This window comes from Coloeus monedula (assembly GCF_965178545.1).
Source record: "Coloeus monedula genome assembly, chromosome: 23".
Lineage (NCBI taxonomy): Eukaryota > Metazoa > Chordata > Aves > Passeriformes > Corvidae > Coloeus > Coloeus monedula.
The window spans coordinates 3,382,588-3,408,545 of NC_138803.1; the positions used below are offsets into that span (position 1 = coordinate 3,382,588).

General features: G+C 45.7%; 2 protein-coding genes across 3 annotated transcripts in view; both read left to right on the top strand.

The window, feature by feature from the left end:
• Positions 1–156: 156 nt before the first annotated feature.
• Positions 157–3,392, top strand: BCAS2 (BCAS2 pre-mRNA processing factor). The gene is made up of 7 exons (XM_082296299.1): positions 157–270; positions 375–467; positions 820–890; positions 972–1,133; positions 1,807–1,857; positions 2,377–2,457; positions 2,963–3,392. The coding sequence occupies exons 1-7, from the start codon at positions 178–180 to the stop codon at positions 3,090–3,092; spliced, it is 681 nt and encodes a 226-aa protein (XP_082152425.1). The 5' UTR covers positions 157–177; the 3' UTR covers positions 3,093–3,392.
• A 1,697-nt stretch (positions 3,393–5,089) lies between these two features.
• The window catches only part of TRIM33 (tripartite motif containing 33), a gene marked incomplete at its 5' end in the record, with an annotated part of 39,419 nt that continues 18,550 nt past the window's right edge, over positions 5,090–25,958 (top strand). For both annotated transcript variants that reach the window (XM_082296138.1, XM_082296139.1), the window contains 6 exons: positions 5,090–5,516; positions 16,460–16,578; positions 17,465–17,612; positions 19,683–19,815; positions 22,763–22,879; positions 25,095–25,209. In XM_082296138.1, coding sequence (XP_082152264.1) covers positions 5,090–5,516; positions 16,460–16,578; positions 17,465–17,612; positions 19,683–19,815; positions 22,763–22,879; positions 25,095–25,209 — 1,059 coding nt within the window. The remainder of the gene's footprint in view (positions 5,517–16,459; positions 16,579–17,464; positions 17,613–19,682; positions 19,816–22,762; positions 22,880–25,094; positions 25,210–25,958) is intronic.

The following is a 25,958-nucleotide window of genomic DNA, read 5'->3' on the forward strand; positions in this document are numbered from 1 at the left end:
GTGCCGGGAGGGGCGGGGTTTGTGCCGGGAGGGGCGGGGTTTGTGCTGAATGGGCGGGGTTTGTGCCGGGAGGGGCGGGGTTTGTGTCGGGAGGGGCGGGGTCTGCGGCGGAGCCGTGCGCGGTCCCGCCGGGTGTGACGTAATTGCGCACGCGCAGTGCGCGCGGCCGCGGCCAAGATGTCGGGCCCGGGGCTGGTGGCCGGGGACGTGGTGGTGGATGCGCTGCCCTACTTCGACCAAGGCTACGAGGCGCCGGGCGTGCGGGAGGCGGTGCGTGTGGGGCCGGGGAGGTGGCGGGTGTGGGGCCGGGGCGGCGGCGGGTGTGGGGCCGGGGCGGCGGGCCGGCTGCCCGCCTGACGCCCCGTGTGCGTTAGGCCGCGGCGCTGGTGGAGGAGGAGACGCGGCGGTACCGGCCGACCAAGAACTACCTCAGCTACCTGCCCGCCCACGACTACAGTGCCTTCGAGGTGAGCTGAGGCGGCCTGGCAGCTCCCACACCTCAGCCCAGTCCCAGTTTGTACCCCGGCCCGGTGGCTCCCCGTAACCCGACCGGGCTCCCACGCCCCCATACCCGGCCCCGGTGCTCCCTAACCTGGCTGTGGCAGACGCTGCCTGTCCCCGTCCTTCCCCGCGTACCCCTCTCGTGTGTCCACCACTGTACTCCTCCCCACCCCGCACCCTTCTTGTGTCTCTCTCCGCCCATGCTCCGGCTGTGTCTCCCCCGTTACCCGTTTGTGTCCTCCCCCATACCCTGCCTGTCCCCGTCCTCCTCCCCCCCCCCCGTTCCCCGCCTGTCCCTCAGCGCTGCTTTCCCCGCAGACCGAGATCATGCGGAACGAGTTCGAGCGCCTGGCGGCCCGGCAGCCCCTGGAGCTGCTCAGCATGAAGAGGTGAGTGGGGCCGGCCCGGGGGGTGCGCGGTGCCCCAGGTGAGCCGTGCCCGGTGCCCCAGGTGAGCCGTGCCCGTTGCAGGTACGAGCTGCCCGCTCCCTCCTCCGGGCAGAAGAACGACATCACGGCGTGGCAGGAGTGTGTGAACAATTCCATGGCACAGCTGGAGCACCAGGCCGTGCGCATCGAGAACCTGGAGCTCATGTCCCAGCACGGCTGCAACGCCTGGAAGGTGTACAACGAGTAAGGCCTCAGCTGCTCTGCTGAACACAAAGTTCTGTGCTGAATTTCTATGTATTTCTTGTGTTTAAGTCCAGTGGAGATCTTTAGAACATAGCCTGGAATAGATGAACCCCTGTGAGAGAGCTGTGAGTGAAAGAGGGGGCTGATCTCAAAGCTGTCTCTGTGGCCAAGAAACAGCACGTGGTTTAATACATCCCAGTCCTGAATTTTGTGGGTCATTGTTGATGATAGTGGGTGTTAATTAAGGCTAGTGACAGCCTGTGAAAGAATAACTCAGTAGTGAAAATGAAGTTGACTTACTACAGACCCTGGGCTGAGCCTGGAGCCATAATAAAGTTTAATACAACTGCTGCAAAAGCCAAGAAAAGGTTGTAGAGTAGGGCTGCAGGAAGCACTGGGGATATTTCAGACAGAGAATGTTAACCTCCACTTTTGGGAAAGGTTGGCTGAGCCTTAGATAAAAGAGTAGGCCAGAGGAATGCAAAACTTAGAGAGAAGGCAGAGGGTTCCTGAGCTCAGGAGAAGGGAAGCAGGTAAAGGATTTGCTGTCTGGGACAGTGTGGGTTGCAGGGGCTTTGCTGAATCCTTAACTCTGGGAAGTTAAATGTCAGGTGAAGTGGGGCTGATTTAGCAATTGTGTGTTTTTAATGCTTTGCTTTTATTCTGTCTTCAGACACCTGGTTCATATGATAGAACAAGCCCAGAAAGAGCTTCAGAAATTGAGGTGGGTCATTCTTATTTATGTTTTTGTACTGAAATTGGAAGTGAGCCTTTCTCTCCATCAAGCTATACAAAGGAAGATGTATATGCTGGCTGCTGCCATGGTCACAGGGAAAAAGACCCAGTAATAACAAGAAGTGTGACCCTGTCCTCCCCAATCAGTTACATTCATCATGTCTGTTCTACTCAAAATTCTGTGTTTGGTTTGTTTGAACCTCTGCTCTGGATTTGTGCAATCCTCTCTGAAATGCAGTACTGCTTTCTTTTCACTACTGATAATCTCATGTGCAGTTGTCTCTGCAAAGACATCTTCCCTGATATTGGATTTGGCCTTTTACTTTTTGTTATTTCAGGGTTCTCTCTGAGCCCTGTGCTGGGATTTGTCCATCTGGATGTTGTCATTACAGTCCTGACTACACAAATGTCTTCTGGCAGTATTCCTAGGGATTGAGTGTACTGCAGTACAAGTACTGCAGGTATTAAAGAAATGAGAAAAAAACCCAAAACATCTTTTTCTCCCCAGGAAAAACATTCAAGACCTGAACTGGCAACGGAAGAACATGCAGCTCACAGCTGGGGCTAAGCTGCGAGAGATGGAATCCACGTGAGTATTGGCATTTCTCTGTTAATCCTTCCGCAGGTTTCTCCTTTGCTTGAAACTTCCTTGAAATTCTTCTTCCTCTCGAAATTGAGTGATCCACTTGGCTGCTGTTGCTTTGCACAAAGTGTTTTAAAGTATTTGTAGTTTGGTTCCATGTTATATTTACTGAGGTTGAGCGAGTCAACAGATGGGAACAGGGTATATTTATTAGCTGCTTCAAATTGCCTAAATTGTCTTAAGCTCTTCTTCATCTCAATATTGGCAGTAAGTGGATGAATCTAGTACATTAAATTTTTTGTATTTTCAGGTTTAACAGGGTTAAAAATTGCTCCTTGTCACTTTGGTGTTCAAATGACTGTTGATGTCAACTGAGGATTATCGTGTATTAAGAAAAATACTGCTTTATGTGGTGTCTCTGCTTTCTTTGGAGCAAGGGTTGTCTTTGATTTTAAACCAGAGGACTCTTACATGACACTTAAAGGCTCTTTTTATTTCTTTTCTCTTACAGGTGGGTCTCTCTTGTCAGTAAAAATTATGAGATTGAACGAACTATTGTGCAGCTGGAAAATGAAATTTCACAAATCAAGCAGCAGCATGGGGAAGCAAACAAGGAGAATATCCAGCAAGACTTCCAGTGACTTAATCCTGACTGTCTTAGTGCAGCACGTGTTAAAAACTACAGACCAGAGACTTTGGAGATGCTGTCTGTAGACACCTCTAGTTACAGTTGTGTGAGGTGGTTAAAGGGTATTTCCATTGGTTTTTTCCATGTTTTAAATTCTAGGAAGACGTGTGCTGGACTCAAAACATCCTATTTAAATGTATTATAGGCGCCATTGGATGTACTGTGAATTGTTTCACTTTTTATATACCTAAAGTAGGAGCTCTTAAAAAAGTTTCACGTTGTCGTGTTTTCCCCCACACCTTTAATAAATCTTGATTTGCTATTTGTCTGGTTTCTGCTTCATGTGCAAAGCCCGGGAGCTGTGGAGGTAACTGTGCCAGGTGGACCCCCTGAATCCCCTGTGGGGGCAGTGGGGGGAGATTGGTATGTGGGGTGGGGAAGTCTGTCCACAGCAGTGGGGCCGTGCAGTGCCCACAGCGAGGGCTCTGGTGCTGCCCGCTGCGCTGTTCCTCAGCCCAGCGCATTATTCCCGATCTTCCTCCTCCCACTGCCCTGTTCCCGGTCCCCATGCACTGACTCCCACCCAGCTGTACTGCTCAGTGCCCCGGTGCCCTTTTCCCTATCCCCGTGTGGCATTCCCCCTCCTGCTGCTTGCTTTTTCCCATCCCGCTGGTCTGTTCACCCATCCCAGTGTGTTATTCCCAATCCAGGTCTGCTGTTCCTTGTCCTGGTGCCCTGCTCTCCATCCTGGTCCGTTACTCCCCATCCCAGAGCATTATTCCCCATCCCGATGCCCCATTCCCCATCTTGGTGTGTCATTCCCTATCCTGATGAATTTTTCCCCTTCCTGCTCGGTTATTCCCCGTGCCGCTGCACTGTTCCCTATCCCAATGGGTTATTCCCTATCCCGGTGCATTATTCCCCTTCACGGTGGGTTATTCCCCATCCGGCTGCGTTATTCCCCTCCCCCATGGGTTATTCCCAGCCCGTGTGTGTCATTTCCCGTCTGGAAGGGTTATTCCCCAGCCCCGGTGCGTTATTCCCCTTCCCGATGAGTTCTTTCCCTTCCCCATGGGTTATTCCAGCCCCTGTGTGTTATTTCTCGTCTGGAAGGGCTATTCCCCTTCCTAGTGAGTTATTCCCAGTCCCGACTGGGGAATTCCCCAGGCCGGTGCGTTATTCCCCTTCTCGGTGCGTTATTTCCCAGCCCGGTGCGTTATTCCCCGTACTGATGGGGTATTCCCCGTCCCGGTGCGTTATTTCCCAGCCCGGTGCGGTATTCCCCGTCCCGGTGCGTTATTTCCCAGCCCGGTGCGGTATTCCCCAGCCCGCTGCTCTGTTCCCTATTCCCGGTGCGTTATTCCCCAGCCCGATGCTCTAGAGTTCCCTATTCCCTGTGCCCTGTTCCCTATTCCCGGTGCACTATTCCCCAGCCCGATGCTCTGTTCCCTATTCCCGATGCTCTGTTCCCTATTCCCGGTGCACTATTCCCCAGCCCGATGCTCTGTTCCCTATTCCCGGTGCACTATTCCCCAGCCCGATGCTCTGTTCCCTATTCCCGATGCTCTGTTCCCTATTCCCGGTGCACTATTCCCCAGCCCGATGCTCTGTTCCCTATTCCCGATGCTCTGTTCCCTATTCCCGGTGCACTATTCCCCAGCCCGATGCTCTGTTCCCTATTCCCGGTGCACTATTCCCCAGCCCCGTGCTCTGTTCCCTATTCCCTGTTCCCGTTCCCCGTTCCCGGCGCGCGTTCCCGGGGGGCGTGGCCAACCCCTGCCGCCACCGCCCATTGGCTGGGAGGCCGCCGACGCCGCCCAATAGAATCTCACCCCCGGGCGCAGTGACCGCCCAGAGCCCCGGCCTCGTGACGTCACGGCCCGCCCTCCCGGCCGCGCCGTTGCCGCGGGAGCGCGCGCGCGTGCGCGGCGCCGGTCCCGCCCGGTCCCGCCCGGTGACGCGGTGACGCGGAGCGTGCGCGGAGCGGGGGTCGGGTTCAAAGGAGGAAACATGGCGGAAAACAAAGGAGGCGGCGGCGGCGGGGACGCGGCCGCCGAGGCCGCGCCGGGCGGCGGCGGCGGCCTAGAGCCTCCCGTCGGCTCGCCGTCCGCCGCCGCGCCGCCCGAAGAGCGCGAGAGCCCCGGGGCGGCGGCGGCGGAGCGCGGCGGCGGCGAGGCCGAGGCCGAGGCGGCGGCGGGGCCCGGTGCGGCGGCGGGGCCCGGCCCCAGCCCGGTGCCGCCGCTGACGCCCGCGGCGCCGGGGCCGTTCTCGCTGCTGGACACGTGCGCGGTGTGCGCGCAGAGCCTGCAGAGCCGGCGGGAGGCCGAGCCCAAGCTGCTGCCCTGCCTGCACTCCTTCTGCCGCCGCTGCCTGCCCGAGCCCGAGCGCCAGCTCAGCGTGCCCGTGCCCGGCGGCGCCAACGGCGACGTGCAGCAAGGTGAGCGCGGGGAGCGCGGGGCTGGCGGCTCCTCCCGGACATCCCGCCGGGATCGCCTCCCCCGCCCCGGAGCGCGGGGCTTTCCCCGCCTCGCTCGGGCCCGTCCGGGAGCGCGGGGCTGCTGAGGCACCGATCCCGCGGGTCCGGCCCGCCCGGTGCTGCGGGAGGGCAGGGGCGGCTGGAGCTTGGGGAGCTGTTGGGATTAGGAGTGTGGGTCGCGTCCTGCGGGTTTCCATCGCAGGAAGGAAGGACCGGGACTTGTTGGAGCGGGCACCGAGTTGATCAGAGGGATGGAGCAGCTCTGCTGTGAGGGAAGGCTGAGGGGATTGGGATTGTTCAGCCTGGAGAAGAGAAGGCTCCGGGGAGACCCTAAAGCCTCTTCCAGTGCCTGAACGGGGTCTATAATATAAGTGGGGACAGACTTTTTCGCAGCACCTGTTGCGGTAGGACAGGGGGCAATGGTTTTAAACTGGAGGAGGATCTGTTTAGATTAAGTGTAAGAAAGAAGTGTTTTACCGTGAGAGTGTTAAAACACTGGAACAAGTTGCTCAGGGAGGTGGTGGAAGCATCCAGTGTCAGACTGTATTAGGCTCTGAGCAACCTGGTCTCGCCAAAGATGTCCCTGCTCGTCGCGGGGGAGTTGGACTAGTGACTTTTAAAGGCCCTTTCCAACCCCAAATATTCTGTCACTCTCTCCTCTCTGTTTTGTTTTGGCTCTCGGGGGCTACACAGCAGAGGCGAGTGAGGAAGGGGGTGGGCAGCTGCTCGGTTTTGCAGCACTGGGGTAAAACGCATCTAATTAAATTCAAATTCACTGTTGTTGCAGTATTACCTGCCCAGGTGGGAACGCTGTGTGCACTGCACCTGCTTTCCTGTGCACTGAGATAAAACTTTGCAGTGCTGTTTGTCAGCTGTGCCCGGGGGCTCTGCCTGTACATAACTTGTGCCAGGGAACAGGAGTACACTGCTCCTTCCACGTGTTCTTATCAGAATCACAGCTTGGGGTTTATTTTCCTTTTATAATACATGTTCAGGGATGGAATTGAAAAGCTTCTGGAGCTTTAGGGGAGTGACTCATGTGCTGTGGTGTACAGACCAAAGTAGGGCCCTTGTAAGTGGTTTTGCAGGTCCTAAATGGGCTCTATGGTCAGGGAGACCTTGTTTGGTGACATCTTTGCACTCAAGCCTTTCCTGTGTTCCCCAGTGAAGGAATTAACCTGGCTTGGTACAGATTTTTTCATCCAGACTGTTCAGGAGTTGATCTAGGATGTGCTCTTAGAAAGTTTATTGGTTTTTAAAAGATGATGTATTCAATATAGTTTGACAATGCACTCAGTGGAGCACTCAGATGGCCTTGTGATCCATGTTTTTAAATTCCAGATTCTACATTTTGTATTACATCATAGAGTGACAGAGTGATTTGTTTTGGAGGGGACTTTAAAGCTCATCCAGTCCCACCCCTTGCCACGGGCAGGGACACCTTCCACTATCCCAGGCTGCTCCAAGCCCCATCCAACCTGGCCTTGGACACTTCCAGGGATCTGGGGGCAGCTACAACTTCTCTGGGCACCCTGTGCCAGGGCCTCCCCACTCTCACAGGGCAGTGATATGCCAGTGAAATAGACAGAATTTGGGAAGTAGGGTTTATTTTATTAGCAATTAGCAATGTTATCCGAGTCCTGCTGTGTCTGTAGGATACAGGTGTGGGAACCACTGTGTGTAAACTGGAATATGACTTCTTGTTGTACACATTTTAAGGATGCTTGTTGGTGTGCTTTGGTGTAGAAAGAGTTCATCTTTGGATTGTTGCAATAAAAAGTTTTAGATGATGTGAGAAAGCTGCAGGGGACTGGAGCATCTTTCTTGCGAGGAGAAACTGTGGGGCTGGTTCTGGTTAGTCTGGAGAAGGAAAGGCTGAGAGGGGATCCCATCAATCTGTATGGATATTTCCAGGGTGGTGTCAGACTCTTTTCAGTGGTGCCCAGGGACAGGACAAGGAGCAATGGTCATAAATTGTAACACCAGAAGTTCCACCCTAGTGAGGAAGAAATTCATTCCATGGAGGGTGGCAGAGCACTGGAACAGCTGCCCAGGGAGTTGTGGAATCTCCCTCTCTGGACACATTCCTGTGTCTCCTGCTCCTGGTGATCTTGCCTTGGCAGGGGGTTGGACTGGCTGATCTGCAGAGGTCCCTTCCAAGCCCAGCTGTTCTGGGATTGTGGCAGTGTCCTGGTAGGGGCTGTGTGATCCAGCTGTGGTGGCACCTCAGCCTGCATGAACACGGGAACTGGCAGCAGCTCAGCTGAGGATGGGCCATGGACCAGCAGATGCATTTTGTGGGCAGCTCTCTGTGCACCTTGGGAGTAGAATCAGTTGAGTGGCACAGGAGATGGTAACCAGTAAATCAGATAGAAAATGGACATTCTGAGCCTCCAGAGAAGCACCACAGTGCTTAGTCATGCAGGTTCCTTCCCTGTTTTGGTAGTCACAAAGTGTTACTTCCGCTTCTGCTGCTTCTCAAGTCTCCTTCAGCACGAGCAGGTGCTTTTTCATGAAGGAAGAATTAAAGAGAAGTGGTACCTGTAGCTCTACCTGAGGCAGGTTACACTTTGCTGCAGGCTCTCACTGCCGGATCATGTGCCTGCTATCTTTCAGCATCTCTTCACATAGATAAGACAATTACAAGTGATATTTTCCTGGTTGCTTTCTTAATTGTTTTCAGAATTTGCTCTGTGAGAGTTGTCAGGACTTAAAACAGTAGATATGTGTATTTATTGGATAAAAACTGTGGGAATTGAGTGTGAGGTCGGTGCCCACAAAGCAGTTCTCTGAGTGACAACACCTTTCCTAATGAAGCTCCCTCTGCCCTGCTGGAGAGAGCAGTGAGGATGCTGGAGACAGTGGTGTTGGGTCTGGATAAGCATCTCTCTTTCTGCCAGGCTTCCACTCCCTTCAGAGCCACTGCTAAAGAAGACAGAAGAATCATCTCAATTCCTAAAAGTTTGAGAAACCCTGATTAAAGCTTAAAAGAATTATCTGAAGTTGTGGTTTGCTGTATTAGAAACAGGTACTTGGTGGGTTCATACCTGTTTTGCTGGTGAAAGAGGTTTATTTGCTGATGGTTATATTTATGTAGGGAAAAATAGAATATTCTTATTTTATGTATTTAAAACATATGCATTTGTTTAACATGAAAAGTGGCATCCCATATTCAGTTTAATGTCTTTACTGGTTATTGGAATGTGCATTTTGTTTGGTGGATAGATGATTTCTTAGTGGTGTTTCAGCTGTCCAGCTGGACTCCTCCTTTCAGGTTGAATAGGTTACAAGAAAATGCCTGTATGTATTTGTATCGCAGTACTCTGGAAAAAAAAAAAAAAAGCTTATTTCTAAGTTAGAGATTTGAGACTGTAACTGATACTGTAAAACAACTTTTCCTGCAACCACTGCTGCTCTGCTCCTGGAGGAGAGGTCGTTCTGTGGTTTCACTGCCTGGATGAGATATTTACAATCTCTCTTAAGAAGATTATCTCAGCAAAGAGAGTGTGGGGCTCTCCCAGCTCCTTGGGAATGTCACAGTTATGATTAGGCCAGAAAAGCAAACGAGCTGAAAAACCTCCACAGCTGCCTGTGTGTGTAAACTGAGGAACAGCACATTTACTACCCAGAGCTGTGATGATCAGTGGTACCATACATTGGTTTGATATGGTGAATTCAGCTCCCATGCCCAGTGTTGCTGTGTTGTATTAATCACACCTTAAGTTTCTTAATTTGTTTTTTTTTAATTTGCTGTGAAAGGGGGATATAAAAGGTCTGATGTGTATGAGAGTGTGACATGTCCCTAACACCGAGTTTGGTGCTAGTTACTGTATTTTGAGTCTAGAAGAATAAAAATTCCTGCATCAAATAAGGCTGTTTAAGCTGTGTAAATGCAGCATCTTAAGTTTCTGTGGATGTGAGTAGAGATCACCTGAACTCTCTTGATTCTTTGCTTTTCTCCTGTGTTAATAAGTGAGGCTCATGAGTATGTGCTGGAGCCCAGCATGAGTCCTGGAAAATGGTCAGTTCATATTCTGGACTTACTAAAAATCTTGCCGTGAAACTTGAATTTCAGTCTAAATTAATAGTGTATTGGAAAATATTTCCATCTGAGAATATTAAGGCATGTGTTATTTTTATAAGAATTAGTATCTGTGGCAGCTGTAATTTTTTTTTTTTGTTGTTATTAAATATCATGTATTGTCAGTTCAGTGTGTGATAATTGCCATATAATCAAGGATTGTTCAAAAAACAAAAAGCTGAGTTAGGAGTGGACCTTGAAAGCAGTTAAGTTTTTTAATGTATTTTTATTCTGACAGATTTCAATCTGATTGTGTTGCTCCCTTGACCTGTGAAGGGTTTATTTCAAGGTCTAATCACTGAAATTAGAGCAGGGGTTTGATGTATGGCTGTGTAGAAACATGCTTGGACCCTTCCAGCGCTGAGAGAAGTAAATATTATGCGCATGGAGTAACTACTATTGGTGTTCTCACCCAATAAATGGGACCTGGCAGAGATTCATTCCTGAGAGGGCTGATTCCCTCCCAAGTCTGAACCCAGAATGGAAGCTGGAGTTACTGGATTGCACAAGTGCTTGCAAATATTTCCTGAACTGAGAAGTTTCATTGTCGTTGTAACAATATAAACATCTGACAGGACTTTAATTATCTTACAGTCACTTAGTACTTTTGTGGGGGGAATCCGTCTGATACTGCAACCCAACCCAAGCCTGTGTGTGGAACCAGGTGTCTCAAATGATGCTGCTTGCTCAACAGAAGTTGGGTTTTGGGAGGCTGATTGTCAGGGGGTGGTGGGATAGAGTTTTAGGCTTGTGCTAATTGATGTCTCACATGTATCAGCAGAATCTGAAGCCATTCTTCAACACGAATGTGGTTGGAGTGGAGCCTCACATGGGGTGGCAGGGCCAGGTGTGTCCGGCCCCACCCCTCACCCAGAGCCGGTCTGGTGAGAGGAGGTGAGAGCAGGTTCCTCAGAGCCTTGTCCAGGTGTGTGGTGACTGTGCCTGGATGAGCAGTGTTGGACCATCCTCCTTGGACCACCAGGAACAGAAACCTCCTTTATTCCTGCTTGCACTGCCCACCCCTTTGCTGTGCACCCCTGGCTCTGCCTCCTGCCCCTCAGGCAGTGCTGAGGTCTCTCCTCACACCGTGTGTGCTCCAGGCCTGACCATTTTGGTCGCCACCGCTGGGTTTGCCCCAGTTTGTGAGTCTGTCCCGTGCTGGGGAGCCCTGTAGTGGCCCAGTGTGGTGTGCTGGAGTGCTGAGCAGGAGGAAGGATGGCTGTCCTTGTCCTGCTAGTGCAGCCTGGGACGCATTGCTCTCTTTTGTGAAGGATGTGCTGTTGACTCCTGTTCAACTTGTTGTCCATAACACACTTGAAACATTTTATTTTAGGGTATTAAGTGGTGTCAGAGTTACTTCTTTATCCTCGTGTTTTTACAGTTTCTGTACTCTTGAATGTTACGAAGCAACTAAAGAGCTGCTAAAGGTTTTTGTGCTGCACGTCAGAGCTGATGTTAAAGGAGTTGCATCTTACGAAAATAGGAATTTTAGTATGCAAGTAGAGATGTTTAGGAACACAAGTGTTTGGGGTCAGTGTTTGAATAAACTTTGAACTTACAAATATGAACTGCTAGAAAGACTCCCTGCAATGTCCCAGTGGTGGAGAGGATCCATTGGGTGCTACTGAGGTGCAGAGTGATTTTTGGATTATGTATATCGTGTGCATGCTGTGCCCTCCCTTGTTCACATCCGTGATCTCATCATATCCACGTGATCCTCATTCAGATCAATAACTCTCTTAATTATTCCATTGCTGCTTTTTGTTCTCTGTGTCAGTGGGGTATGGTTGGGCTGTGATGTGTTTATTTTAAGTTGACTGAAGTCAGCTTGGACTTGAAGCCAGCAACTGAATGTGGAGCTTCTTTCAAAAGTTCCTTATTTTGCTTTAGCTCCTGTGGTGGTTTTAGCCAGTAGATGAGTTTCCATGGTTCCCCGTGTGTTCCCCTTTCCTTCCAACCCACCTCCCCCTTTTCTAACCCCAGGGCTGGAGGCTCCCAGGAGGTTTCTGTAAGTGTTTGTAAACAAAAACTGAAAAAACAGATCAGAGGATAGTTGTAGGTGGGTTTGGTGGGGAAACAGGTTAATTCTTACTGGCTCCGGGAGCCCTGTTGTTCTAGAGCTGGTCTCTGAAACATCTGAGGGAATTCCAGAAGGAAGTGTCTAGAAGGGTGGGTAGGGAGCAAAGAGGTTTCAGAAAATTCCAGGTTTTTTCTTGTGCAAAAGCAGTGGGTATGAGTTGAACACACACTGATTCCTGAATACCAAGCTGGAGTGGGTACAGTAGCCAAAGACTTGACATGAGCTTTCACTGCAGAGTGTCTCTGTTTTGATCCTACAAGACTGGAAATACAGAGGATCAACCTGTCCCCTTCCATCTCTGTAGCTCTCAAGCGTCCTTGAAATTTGGGAGTATTTTAATATTGTTAGTATTGATATATCAGCCTGGAGAATGCAATTCTGAGCAGGTTTTTAATATTTCTCTTATTGAAACTAGTTCAAGATGAAACCTGTTGAAAAAATCACCTGTTTAGAGATGCATTCAGAGGAACATAGTTGCCCTTGGGAAATTTTAAACTTACATATGTAAAAGGTATTCACAGAGTTCTGAGTTACAATTCAGAAAAATACTTGTGTTGCAGCTTTAGGTGTGAGTTGGGAGTGGTAGATTAAAAGCATTTTCCACTTGAAATCTGAAGGTTTTTGCAGTGTTCCATAGTGATTTGCTGTAGGATTATGATGCTGGGTTTTTAGCAGCCTTTCTGTTTTTACAGAAACAAAATTACCTTTCCTCCTCAGTTTACTTCAGCGTTGTGCTTTCTGACATGCTTTGATATCTGTGGTCTGGTTCAGTGTGCTTTATCTGCACCATAAGCAGTTAAAAGGATTACAGAGATGCTGCTCTCATTAGTGTTCTTAAAGTCTTTGATAAATCAGAAGGTCTAATGTGCAGTGTAAGGAGATGTGCCTGCGTTGAACTGATGGTTCAACAAGCTTGGTAAATCTGTGTGCTGGCATCTCCCTGCTCGTTCAGAACCTTCTCCTGGGATGTTCTCTGGGCTGGTTTGGTGAGAGGTGCAGGTCCTGGCCTTGGCAGGAGCTGCCAGGAGAGCTGGAGCCTCTGGGAAGGTTCTTTTTGTGTCCTTGGTTTCACTGTCATGTCCTGCCTTGCAGTGACCTGGGCTCCCACTGGGGCAGGAGCAGCCCTTCCCAGGACAGGGATCATTCTTGGGATGTGGCCAACATTCCCATTTCCATCAGTGTGGGCTCTGTCCCAGATCCCATCCATGTGCTGGGGAGAGCTGCTCCCAGGGCAGGTTCCTGTGGTTCCTAGGGATCCATCCCTGACCACATTCATGTGTGTCTGTCAGTTCTTTGTGTTGGTCCTCAGCTCCTGAATGGCTTTGTCTGTCTCAGGAGACTCTGTGGGAGTGTGTCACAAGGAATCTGGGAATCTCCTTCCTTCCTGAATCACAGGCTGGGAAACTCTGGCAGGGGGGAATGGCTCAGGTGAGGAGATGAAACCCATCTCCCTTTGAGCAGGGTTGGCAATGCCAGGCAGGCTTTTCCTACCTGCTGGATTGGAGACTTGCAGTCCAAATTTCCAGGTAGGAAACTATTCCTGCTTCTCCCTTCAGTCAGCCTTAGATAGTGTGAAAGGAAAAACAAAACTCCATTTAGGCTGAGTGTTGTGTGTAGCAGCAGATGGGGGACAGGAAATGTGTATGATTGAAAATATTTTTGCTGTTCTGCAGAAGTGTGGGACCAAAAGCAGAGCCTGATCTGAACTGCATCATTAATTAGGAATAGGATGGAAGGGAAGGGAAAATTTGGTGCATGGAGCTGTGTCTTTTGAGTGCTGTGGAAGAGGGGTAATGAATATTTGTGCTCATGGTTGTTACAGGTCTTACACATTTAAGGTGTGTGATAGAAGCAGCTGGAAAAATGGGCTGTGTGGGTCCTCTAAAGTACAACAAAAGAAGCTTGAAAGCCCACTCCTGTTATCTGCAGCTCTTGTAAAATAGTTCATCATTTCCTGTGGCCTTTGAGGTCCAAAGGATGATTCTTCCTGGATTTCTTCATGGAACTACTGATATCCAAAGGAGCATCTGTGGGTGGCTGGTGAAGTTTGTAGGGTGCTTAACTGTTCTTTTTTCAGGACCTGAAGCATAGCTGTGTTCCTGTAGTTAATGCTGAGGGCAGGATTTTGGTGACACTGGTGTGTAAGGCAGAAAGGAACTGCTGCACAAAGTGTTTCAGACCCTCAGTGCAGGCTTTCACATGGTGTGGTCAGAACTTCCTGAAAGAAACTTCCCTTTTCTCAGCTCTTTGCTTCAGTGCTGCTCTTGACCTCTGCAGCATCAATTTATGGCTGCAAAATAATATGAAGCCATCTCTGAGGACATAGGAAATCTTGATGGTAATAATTAGGATTGAGGGAGATCATAAACCAGTCTGACCTTCATAATTTATATGAATGTCTTGTTCTAATTCAGCTGTGATTTAAAAAATGCAATTGATCTTTAAACAATAGTTTTTACTGTGTGCTAATGCTTGTTGGAAAGCAGAGTTACAATGGGAATGTTTGTACCAGGACTAATATGTTTGCTTTGTTTGATGTAGAAAAACAATGTAATAACTTCTGCTGGAGTATAAATAGGATGATACTTCTATATTTACTTTTATTTTCTTATATAAGATTTTTTTTGCATTGAAACTGACAGTGAAACATTGTTTTTCTCAGAGGTTATATAAACATTTGAACTTTACTTTGTCCTAAAATACATTCTCACTAAATTTTTGCAATAAACTTTGTTAGCTTACAAATTATCTCAAGTTTTGACAGGCAAGGATTTCTTTTTTTCTGTGTAAATGCTATTTCAGTGTGATTTTCTCTACTTTTCCCTCCTGCCTCACAAAATTAGCTGCATCTGTATCTTTTCAGCACATTTGGTTTCTAGTGCAAATGGTGCTGCAGTAATTTGTTTTATATTAGATTAAAAGACCAGGATATGAGATGTTTAGTGGCTCATATATTACTGGAAAGCTACTGTTGGAAATAAAGGGTGTTGAGATGTGAAAAAGGAGTGTAATGTGCTAAACAAGAATTGCAGGGCCTTACCTTTGGGTTGTGGTCTCTTGAGGTGTGTGCAGAACACTGGGGGCACTTTGTGTGCAGGTTTTATTTGAATGTGGAGGTGCAAAAATCGGGTGTTGGACTGTGAGAGCAGCACCGGAGGCTGCCCATTCCCTGTGTCCTCTCTGACAGGGGAAGTGGACAAGGTGGAATTACCCCTGGCCAGAATCCAGCCTGTGGGCTGTCACTTGGATCAAAAGGCTTGATTTTATTCAAGCTTTCATTGGTTTGGCTGCTTTAAAACCAACCCAACAGTTGCCTTAGAGGGAGGGGTTTGCATCTGTAGAATTTGGCTTGCTGTTGTCTGGAGATTATAGATCTTGAGCTTCTTCTGTTTTGTTGTTTTCTTGGAATATTTTGTTTGTTTGACCCAAGACCACTAAAACTCGAGTTTAGGTTTGATTTGGTTTGGATGGAGTAGTTTTAATGGTAGATATCTGAAATGTTTCTTCTGTAAGTATAGACACATCAGCTGGTATTCCCTAAAGAATTTTGTCTGTCAGTTGTAAGGAAACCTCAAAGTTCTGCATATGGGGAAGGTTTCAGTGTGTGTGTGAAAGCTCTTGTATGTGTAGCTGCTGCAGTACTGGTTGTTTTTCACATCCTGCTCTTGAGATGTGTTTGGTTTGGTGAGACAGGGAGTTCTTAGTTGGATTATTGTTGCTCTGCAGTGAATCTCCTGTGTTCTGAAGCCATCGTTAATTTTAGCACTTGAAAAAATTAATGCTACTCCACTACTAATGTAATTAATCTTCCTGAAATAAGTCCTACTGTCCTAATTGAATATCCACAAAGGAGCTGAGCATCATTTAATTACACTTCTCGAAGTTGTTTCAGTGTATAAAAATACCCAATGGCTTGGAAAGCTTCTTGAAGATTACGTTCTCAATAAACTGTATAGGAATTTGATTTAAGATCAAATGACACTTCTGTGAAGTGTGAGCCACTACCTACGTTATAAATAGGTTTTCAAACCTTTATGGGGGTTGTTCATAGGCATCTTTAAATGTCAATTTGGTTCATGTAGTAGCTTCTTTGCGGCCCTGCTGAGGATTTAAAACTAATTTAGTGATTACAAAGGATAACAAAGCAGGATGTTGGTATTTTATTGCTTCATCTGCCTCCCTGGCCTCATGGAAATAGGTTATATTAGAAATTTTCCTGTGTTGTAGCTGGGAGAACACTGGAACACGCTACTGCTGTGGCATTTTCAGGAACATCATGGAAGTCACCCCAGCTATCTGGGCACACCCCTCCTAATGCTTGTCTTGAGACAAGCTGGACCACAGGCTGTTCTAAAAAATAATTAACGAGTGCCTTGAGTTTTGTAATCTAAAATGAGCAGGTCAAAAAATGAAATATTTGCTTAGGGGCAACAAATGCCTTGGCTAAAAATACATATTGTTAGGTGAAGAAATAAGTAGGAAAAACTGAGTATGATGTAGAAATTGTCACAACTGGGTGAGGGATCCTTTCCTGTAGAGGCTTGTGGGGGTTTTTTGGGTTTAGTTGAGGGAGTGTATTTTGGGGTGAAACCTGTTCTACACCCATAATGGCAGGTTTTTAATGACTGTGTCAACCGTGGCATTATTCACCCAGGTGAAACGAGGAGTGTGTTTTGTGCTTCTGGGCACGTTGATTTGTGAGTTTTGTCTCCCTAAAAGCCTGTGGAATGTTGTGTTTTGCAGTGGGGGTGATCCGGTGCCCGATCTGCCGCCAGGAGTGCCGGCAGATCGACCTGGTGGACAACTACTTTGTGAAGGACACCTCGGAGACACCCAGCAGCTCCGACGAGAAGTCAGAACAGGTAGAACCATCCTGCCTGCCCCAGCCTCTGCTCTCTGGGGCAGTCACTGCTCCCCAGGATGATGCTGATGTCTTTTCCTCAACCCTCCTCTGATTTCTGGCCCTGTCAGCGCTCCCCAGGACAATTCTGGTGGCTTTTCCCCAACCCTCTCTGCTCTCTGGGCCTGTCACTGCTCCCCAGGATGATGCTGATGTCTTTTCCTCAACCCTCCTCTGATTTCTGGCCCTGTCAGTGCTCCCCAGGATGATTCTGGTGGCTTTTCCCCAACCCTTTCTGCTCTCTGGGGCAGTCAGTGCTCCCCAGGATGATGGTGGTGGCTTTTCCCCAACCCTCCTCTGATTTCTGGGCCTGTCAGTGCTCCCCAGGATGATTCTGGTGGCTTTTCCCCAACCCTTTCTGCTCTCTGGGGCAGTCACTGCTCCCCAGGATGATGCTGATGTCTTTTCCTCAACCCTCCTCTGCTCTCTGGGGCAGTCAGTGCTCCCCAGGATGATGGTAGTGGCTTTTCCCCAACCCTCCTCTGATTTCTGGGCCTGTCAGTGCTCCCCAGGATGATTCTGGTGGCTTTTCCCCAACCCTTTCTGCTCTCTGGGCCTGTCAGCACTCCCCAGGACAATTCTGGTGGCTTTTCCCCAACCCTTTCTGCTCTCTGGGCCTGTCACTGCTCCCCAGGATGATGCTGATGTCTTTTCCTCAACCCTCCTCTGATTTCTGGGCCTGTCAGTGCTCCCCAGGATGATTCTGGTGGCTTTTCCCCAACCCTTTCTGCTCTCTGGCCCTGTCAGTGCTCCCCAGGATGATGCTGATGTCTTTTCCTCAACCCTCCTCTGATTTCTGGCCCTGTCAGTGCTCCCCAGGATGATTCTGGTGGCTTTTCCCCCTGCAGGTGTGTACCAGCTGCGAGGACAACGCCAGTGCTGTGGGTTTCTGTGTGGAGTGTGGGGAGTGGCTGTGTAAGACCTGCATAGAAGCTCACCAGCGAGTAAAGTTTACTAAAGATCACATGATCAGGAAAAAAGAGGATGTGTCATCAGGTGAGTGTTGGATATCACTTGGTCCTGCCTGTTCTGAGAGCCTTTTCCTATGTTAAGAGAGGGGGAGGATGATGGAGGTAACAACCAGCTGTGTGTTTCTCCCCCCAGTATTTTGGAAAAGTTCAGTAAAATGTTACCAGAGCAAAATTAGTAGCTCTAAAAGTAGAGGAAAAACGAAATTTTAGACCGCTTTGTGCAGTTTGATGTCCAGTGCCTTTGGAAATGATTTAGATCCATTCTTAATAATCTATTTAGATAAAAAGTAACTAAATGGAATCTCAGAGCAGTGACATACTGATAATCTTATCCATTGTCCAAGGAAATTAAATTGCACATTTTGCTGTATTTTGTTATAAGGAGCAATTATAGTCCTCCCTGTAGAAAAGTATGTATATATAAATTTATGGTTACCTTAAATATATGATGTTACCTTGTATTGCTATTGCTGAGTAAATGTAGAATTTGAATCTATTTTAGGTTTAATCTCTCAGTGAGCAAAATTGAACATGTGGAGTGTGTGTAGGGTTTGTTTAGATGTGCAGCCTTATTAGAAGTAAATTCTTAAACTGTTGTTTGATCATATATCATTTGTAGCCTGTTGAGGTAATGTGGAAAATCATCTCAGAACAGGTCCAGGGTATCTGGATTTTAGCTTAGAAAATTTTATTTGTAGATGAGTTAAAAGTTCTGACTTAAAGACCTGTAGGTTCTCCACAATCTGGATGTGTTTGAAAAATGATCATTTTGAGGAAGAGAGATCTCAGCACTTTGCTCTCTCTTTCCATTTAGAGTGGATTAAGACCTTCATAATTGTTTTGTTGTATCCTTTCAAAGGAACAAACACTACTTTTCTTTCTGAAAAAAGTTTAATGGCTTAAAAGTTTGCTGTTGAGCTTAGTTCTTTTAGACAAGGATCTTATTTCATTTGCTCTGTCAAAGGTTTCTCTTTATGTCTTAATGAGTATTTTTAATAAATATTACCCATTCAAGATTAAATGTATTAAGCCTCATAGATGAGAAACCTTCAAGTTCAATCAAATTATAGGGACCAAGAAAGAATTACTGATGTGTTTACAAGGAATGCTAAATTGTGACTCTCAGTGTGATATTTCAGCTCAGCTTCCCCTTTGATACCTGCTGGGAAGGGGCTGAAAAATGACTTTTCCACCAAAATAAACTTTCTATCAGAAATACTATTTCTTGTGATTGTGGGGAAGGGCTGGTCATTGTCTTTTTTTCTTCTTAGACTCAAAGATGTGCCCTGGAGACTTTAAATTTCTCTCAGGGAGTGGCAGCTGTAGGTTCATCAGCTCCTTCTTTACAATAACTTGCATGATATAACCGGCTTCAGAAACGTTGGAGAGTGAGGAAGATGTTCATGTTTTAAACCCTACCTGCTGTATCTTCCAAAGGCTGCTTTCCTCTTTGCTAAGCTCAAAATATCTTCAGAACACTGTGCAGCACTTTTTTAGCAAACCCAGAACTGGTTTTTGACATTATTTGTTATTTGCTTCAGTGGAAAATCTAAGCAGTTCAGGAGGGGTTTAAATAACTCTTAACACAGGCAACATTTGCTTTGCAGTTCCCCCTTCAGTTGTGTTTGACTAAATGAGGTGTGTAAAGGTTTAGAGGGATAACCTAGAAAACCCATGGGGTAAAAAGTAAAAAGGTTTGCGAGGTTTGGCCCATCCTTCAGTGTGTCAAGGTGAAATTGTATGGAATTAAATCTTTATAAACACATATACAGCATGCTGGTGTTCGTGTGCAGTCTTACAGGGCCTTTTGGGGGCTTGTGAGAAAAGAGGAATTCCTCCTTCTCCTTGAATGAATGAAGGGAAAACATCTATGAACCACTGGCACTGTAAATCACAGAATCATTAAGGTTGGGAAAGACCTCTGAGATCATCAAGTCCAACCCCTGACCTGACATATTCACAGTAACTTTAGCTTGAGAACAGATCTGGAGGTGCCTTTGCAAGTCCTTGGTTGTTACTGGAAGTTAGTTGTTTTGCTCTTCAGATTGTCTAAATTTTATTTTAAAATGCACAAATGGTTTATTTTTAAAAACAGAGGCCGTGGGAGCATCTGGTCAACGTCCTGTTTTCTGCCCTGTCCACAAACAAGAGCAGTTAAAACTTTTCTGTGAAACCTGTGACAGGCTGACATGCAGAGACTGTCAGTTACTGGAACACAAAGAACACAGGTACAAATATTCCCATGTCTTAACTCCTGTGCTGTGCTGTCTCAGAGCATGAAGTGGCATTGATGTGAACCAGTTGTGTTGGAAATTCTGCTGCATTTACTCCTTGTTGGACTGAAACCATCCCTTGCAAAGGAGAACCTGTGTGGAGTGGTGGGAACTTCATCAGTTGGTTGAGCTCTGTCAAGTCTCTTAAGATCAGATCCAAACCAACATGGGCTGAGGAGGTTTGGTGTGATTCAGGTGTTAATTTGCCTGGCAGTTCCCAGTGCTGTCACTCCGTTCAGGACTTGAATGGAAATTCCTGCAGCCCTGAACACCTGGTGCTGTAAAAGAAGCAAAAGTGATAGAGTGAGTCACGGGTGAGGTAATTTTCTGAAAGGGCATATTTGATTGTGCAACAGTCTTTAGGGGAATTTTGTAAAGGAAAGTCTAAATTTTGCCTCTTGTTTTAATATATTCTTGTAGTGCAGAGGGGAAAAGTGGTTTGGGTGTCGTTGGTTGAAAGTTGCCTCATTCCAAGTAAAAAGAAATGCTGGGTTTGTCTCTGCTAGAAAAAGAGTTGGAACCCTTTTAAGACACATTCCAACTTCCTGCTCTTTAGCAGCTCTGTCATGTAGTTGTTGAATGTCTGAACAAATATTTTTCAGTGTTATAGTAGAGAATCTGGGGATAACACATATTTATCAACCACTGCACCACTGCTTTTCCTAGCCAGGCTGCAGGTAACTCTTCTCTGTAAAGGTACAATATTGAATTTAGTGCTGTTTTTCTCAGAATAGTCATTATTCTCAGACTGCTACAGCAGCCTATGGAGAACTTTTACTTTTGGAATTAGTATTATTAAAATATTAACAACCTCAAATATTCCTGCTCTGTTCTTTCATAGGCTTGGTCATAAATATCCTGGATGACTCCCTTGTCACAAAGGCTGCTCTCCTGGGATATATTCACTAACTTGTTCTAGTTGGTTTCTTTGCATCTGTTTTGTGCATGTTTCTAATGGATTAACAGATGGATCTTGTCCTACTCACCTGTGCTCTTCCAGAAGGAGAATTCTTTGCTATTAACTGCTTTTTTTTTTGCAGAATATTCTTTCCATATGGTTCTATGTGCAGGTGTGAATTACAGGTGATTAAGGCACCGCTTTGTCTGCCTGAAGTACAGCTGAGATTTTATGGACAATCATGCCAAATGGAAAAAAAATTGATTTTAATCCCCTGTTTTCTTCTTACCTGAAATCCTGATAGTTTACACCAAAGGAGGGCAACTGACCATTTCAGTAGCACCATGGTCCAGTGTTCAGAGTTTCAATCATAGAATTCCAGGATGGTTTGGGGTTGGAAGGGACCTTAAAGATATCCAGTTCTACCCCCTGCCATGGGCAGAGATTGCTGGGGGTTCTGTAGAAAGATGACAATTCTTTTAGCAGCCTGATGCTGTGTGATTCCTCTAATTTGGGCACTTTTCAGTCCACACACTTGGGAAGCTGGAAGTAAAATATTGAAAAAAGAAAAGTATTTTGGCTGTAGCAAGAGCTGCAGCAGAATTTTAGCAGTACAAGCTGAATGTAGATTTTTCGTTTCTCCTTTATGTGCAAACATGGTTTTGAACTTAATGGAAATAATTTCAGAAAATAGCAGCTCCCAAACATTCCAAATTTTGCTGTCTTTAGGCTTTAGGAATGCTACTTTTTTTGTATTATAGTACCTAAAATCTTGTGCTGCTGTCTGTCTGCAAGAACTTTAGACTGTTCTTAGAAAAAGCAAAATTCCAACACTCAGACTTGAAGAATCTGAACTCTTGAGGTTCAGATTTGTCTGTTGTTGGTACAAACTGAATTAACAGGAGCAGAGTTTTGTTGTGAATGATGTTCTTTGTCTGAGTCCCTGTTACCGTGATTGTGAGTCATTTAAATAAAAAAAACCAGTGTTGCTGTAAGTTTGGTGACAATCCAGGCAGTCTTTTCCTGTTGGATTGTTCTAGATTTTGACAGAAGACAACACTACTTTTTCTTTTTCATTTTCTTTGGGAGATGGTGTAAGTTGCTTCTAGTGCAGCTTACAGGATGCTTCATTGATTGTAGGAATTTTCTGTCAATTTGAATATTGGGAAAACATTGCCAAGATGTTCTGGGACCTTAAGTGTTCCTTGTTGTTAACAAATTATATTTCAGAAGCATGAAGTTTATTTATTGCAAGGACAGGACTTAGCAAGTGACTGGGAGAAATCCTGGGTTTTGAGCAGTTGATCAGAAAAGATGGAAACTTGTGCAGGTGCTTGATTGAGAGGCATTTTGCTTCTGTTGCACTGATAATTCCAATGTGTTAGGAAAAGGCACCTAATCCTGTTATTTTCCCTCAGTGTTGGTGCTCACCCTCTTTTCAGATGAAGTGGGGGAAGGTACCTTTGTAGCAGCTGTTTAGTTGAAGAGCTTGGAGGGGAATGTTCTTCACTTGGAAGTATCAGAGGTGGAAAAAACACGAAGTTTTTTAATAGGAACGTTTTCTTCAGATTAAACTAATGCAGGCAGGTATGAGCAGTATAATCTCAGCTGGAAAACTGGGGAATTTGGCATAGTTTAGGGGGTTGGTTTTTGGTACCTTTTAATGTGTGTTTAAACTATTGGTGCATTTTCCTCATCAAACTGAGGTTCCTGGTTTCTCCTTGAGCTGTCCCAAAGCCTGCTATCCTGGGAAATGAGGCAGTGCATCCCTGTTTGGTTGGAATTGATCATTTCCCACAGAGGTTCAGTCTCCTGGACAGTAGCAAAGGACTTCATCAGCACTTAAACATTTTGCACGCTGGTCAGAGTATGCAGAGTCTGTTTTTTCTCTCAGTGTTTTGTCACATTTTTTCAAAATTTCATGGCTTTCCACCTGAACTGGGAGCCCTGAGTTCTAGCCCACTGCTCCCTGGTAATCGATGTCTTCTCTTGCATGTTGAAAAGGTACCAGTTCCTGGAAGAAGCTTTTCAGAACCAGAAGGGTGCAATTGAGAACCTGTTGGCCAAACTTCTTGAGAAGAAGAATTATGTAAATTTTGCAGCTGCCCAAGTTCAAAATAGGTGAGTTCCCCAGAATGATCAGCTATTACACTGTGTTTTTAATGAATCACAGTAAGATGAATGATGGGACCAGAATAACACACTGGAGTTAATTCTATATCTTAATTACTTTTCATAATGTTTCTTTTCCCCCCCTACAAGACCGTGCATCTCTTGGAAGTTGTTACAAGAAACGAATATGAAAGGTTATGTCTTTTGTGGCAACTTTGAGTAGAACCAAAGATGTGGCACATTTATTACACTTTGGGGATGGGGGAGTAAAAAAAGGAATACAAAAGGCAAGGAAATCCATCCTATGGTTTCTTCTAAGTTAGCTCTAGGTGACAGAAGCATTGAAATATTAAAATATTTTTATATTTCTTATGAAGGCCTCTGTAACAAAAACTTGGTGTGAATTTCAATAGGAAATTGTGGTTGGTTGTGGGGTTTTGGTTGGTTTTTTTTTTCGGTAGCTTCATTTAAGATTTCCAGGGTTATCTGAAATTCAACGTCACGTTAAATACTGAATATAGAGGCAGAGGGAGCACGTGGTCCCTGCTGGCTTTTCACCCACTTGGGTGACGTGGTTGTGCTGCAGCTCAGGGAATTCCACCGTGGTTCTCGGTGGTTTTGTGAGCCTCCTGCAGCTTTTAGGTCATTTGCAAAATGACACATCAGCTGGGGGTGGAAAGTACGAGGGCAGGAGGATGTGCACCAAAGATAGAAAGAGAAGTTCTGATGCAAATTTTTAACTCCTTGTGGTGCCATCTACATTGAAAAAAAAAAAAAAAAGCAGCGTAAGGGAAGAAGAATGTACAACATGACAGAGGCAAATGTTTGAAGAGGGAAGCAATGAAAATTGGTATTTTTATGTGCTGATTTTTCCATGGAAGTCTTTGAAAGGTCCCGAAACACAACGCCATTGTGAAGCATAGAAGTTTTACATGCTTGAAGAGACAGAAACACAGCACATGGGAAATAATTAAACTGAAAACTCAAGGATTGTCACAAAACATTCTCTGATAAGAATTCCAGGCCAGGAATGGGTGATGCAGATATGAATAACACATTGTAGTGGTGGGGATTTTTTGCCCAAGAGTTTCTGGTTTCAGTGAATTCAGTGAATTTCGGCAGCATGGGATTGAATTGTGTTAAGATCTTTCTGCTGAGCCAAATGGCTGGTGCAGGTGAGACAATTCATTCCACTGCTTTGTTGGCTTGTAGGACCCAGAATCCATCATCCTAAAAACTTCAGGGAATGGGGAGAAAATAAAAAGGTATTACAATCTTGTTGTCAGTGTTGGCAGATGGTACAGAATTGCCATCATCTGTGATCGTGGAGCATAAAAGTGTTGAAGGAACAGCTCTGCTGGAATAATTGTTGGGTGCCAAAGCCAAGGGTGGATTCCACAGACTTAATGAAGGGTTGGTTGGGTGTTTTTTGGAGTAGGAGACCAGGTTGTGCTGTCATGAAAAACCACATGTATCCAAGGTGCCTTAAAGGGCTTTGACCCCAGCAGTGTTCATCATCAGACAGTGAGTGTTGGTCCTGTGGCTGAATGGCATCAGATCCTTGATCTAGCAGCAAAAAAGCTCTTTAAAAAAGGACAACTTAAGTCTTTACGTTGGCTCATGGCAAAGAATTCTGCTGCAATGTGATCTTGTTAGATTAAGGCAGTATAGGAACAAATAAACTGAGAACTTCCATGAGATTAAGAAATGCTGTATTTCAAATTCTGTGGACAGAGCTCAGGATGATTTGCTTGAGTCTGAAGAAGCTGAAAATGCATGAAAACTGAGGAAAAATGGCAGTGATGAAGAGGGTATAAAAATCTGACAGGCGGTAGTAGTAAAGCTCAAGAGAATAATCTAGACTAATATCAGGCAAATCATTAATGAAAATTTTATGTCTTTATTGTGTATCAATTACAGGCCTGTAATAACTTTTTGTTACAATTACTTTGCAATTCAGGGTGGATTTCTGGTTAATATAAATTGTCTTAAAAGTTTAAAGCATCAGATACGAAATTTTCATAGTGAGAGACACAATATGGATATAAATATATAAATGCACATACAGACACGTGTGGTTGTGGCTGGTTGATTCTCTGTATAAAGTGTGTAAACTACAAGGGCTTTCATATTATTTGAAGTAAAACAAGTTATGAATTTGTATTTGGCAGTGAAGTGTAAAGTGACTAACAATCCATTGGTTTTGTTGGGGTTTTTTTTTTAGGATAAAAGAAGTAAATGAAACCAACAAACGAGTAGAACAGGAAATCAAAGTGGCTATATTCACCCTCATCAATGAAATCAATAAAAAGGGAAAATCTCTCCTACAGCACCTTGAGGTACACTTAAAATAAAAAGTAATGGTGGTGTTGAGCTTCCAGTCCCCTACTGAGGAGCCACGTTTGAAAATGGTTTGTTTGCTGTGGCTGCAGGTGTTGTAGTACTGATGTTGCCTCTGAGTGGTGTGGTGGAGTTAAATCTCTTGTTTCTCCTCTCACTAGAGCTCGTGGCTCCTTCAGTTTTGTGTCTATGCCTTGTATTCAAAATGGGGCTCATTGTAAAGGAGTGTCTGAAAAATCTCCTCTTCATATTCTGTTTGCCATATTTCTGTATAACATAATTCTCATGTGTGTGTCATTTAATAATTTCCTCAAATAGCTTTTTAAGGTTTGTGTAAGAACAGACAGGGCAGTCTCATGTATTTGTGCATGAAGGTGTAATGCTGGTATTTAAAGTTCTATAGCACAGCATAATAAAGGAGACCATGAGTTCAAGCATCCTTTCCAGACTGCACACTGTGAATAATTGCATTCTGACTTCTATTAAAATCCATGAAAATTTAACTTACTATTACCTGTTTTATCTGAAGAGAGGAAATCCATTGTAAGAAGTTAGTTCAGTGCATATGGCCAGCCTGCCATGACACGAAAACTGTAAGATCAAATGAATCACAATAGATTTTTCCTGATTAAGGAACAATTATTTGTCAAGGAAATCAAAAGTTCCTGGAAGAAAAGAGTAGCTTGATCATGAGTAAAAGAAATAATTTAAAATTACATGAATTTTGGCTTTTCTTGTTTACCTAGCA

Excerpts from the sequence above, each read along its gene's own strand:
- BCAS2 (XM_082296299.1), top strand. The coding sequence starts at position 178 with ATGTCGGGCCCGGGGCTGGTGGCCGGGGACGTGGTGGTGGATGCGCTG. Across the intron at positions 1,858-2,376 it reads AAAGAGCTTCAGAAATTGAG|GAAAAACATTCAAGACCTGA; the intron begins GTGGGTCATTCT and ends TTTTCTCCCCAG. Across the intron at positions 2,458-2,962 it reads CTGCGAGAGATGGAATCCAC|GTGGGTCTCTCTTGTCAGTA; the intron begins GTGAGTATTGGC and ends TTTCTCTTACAG.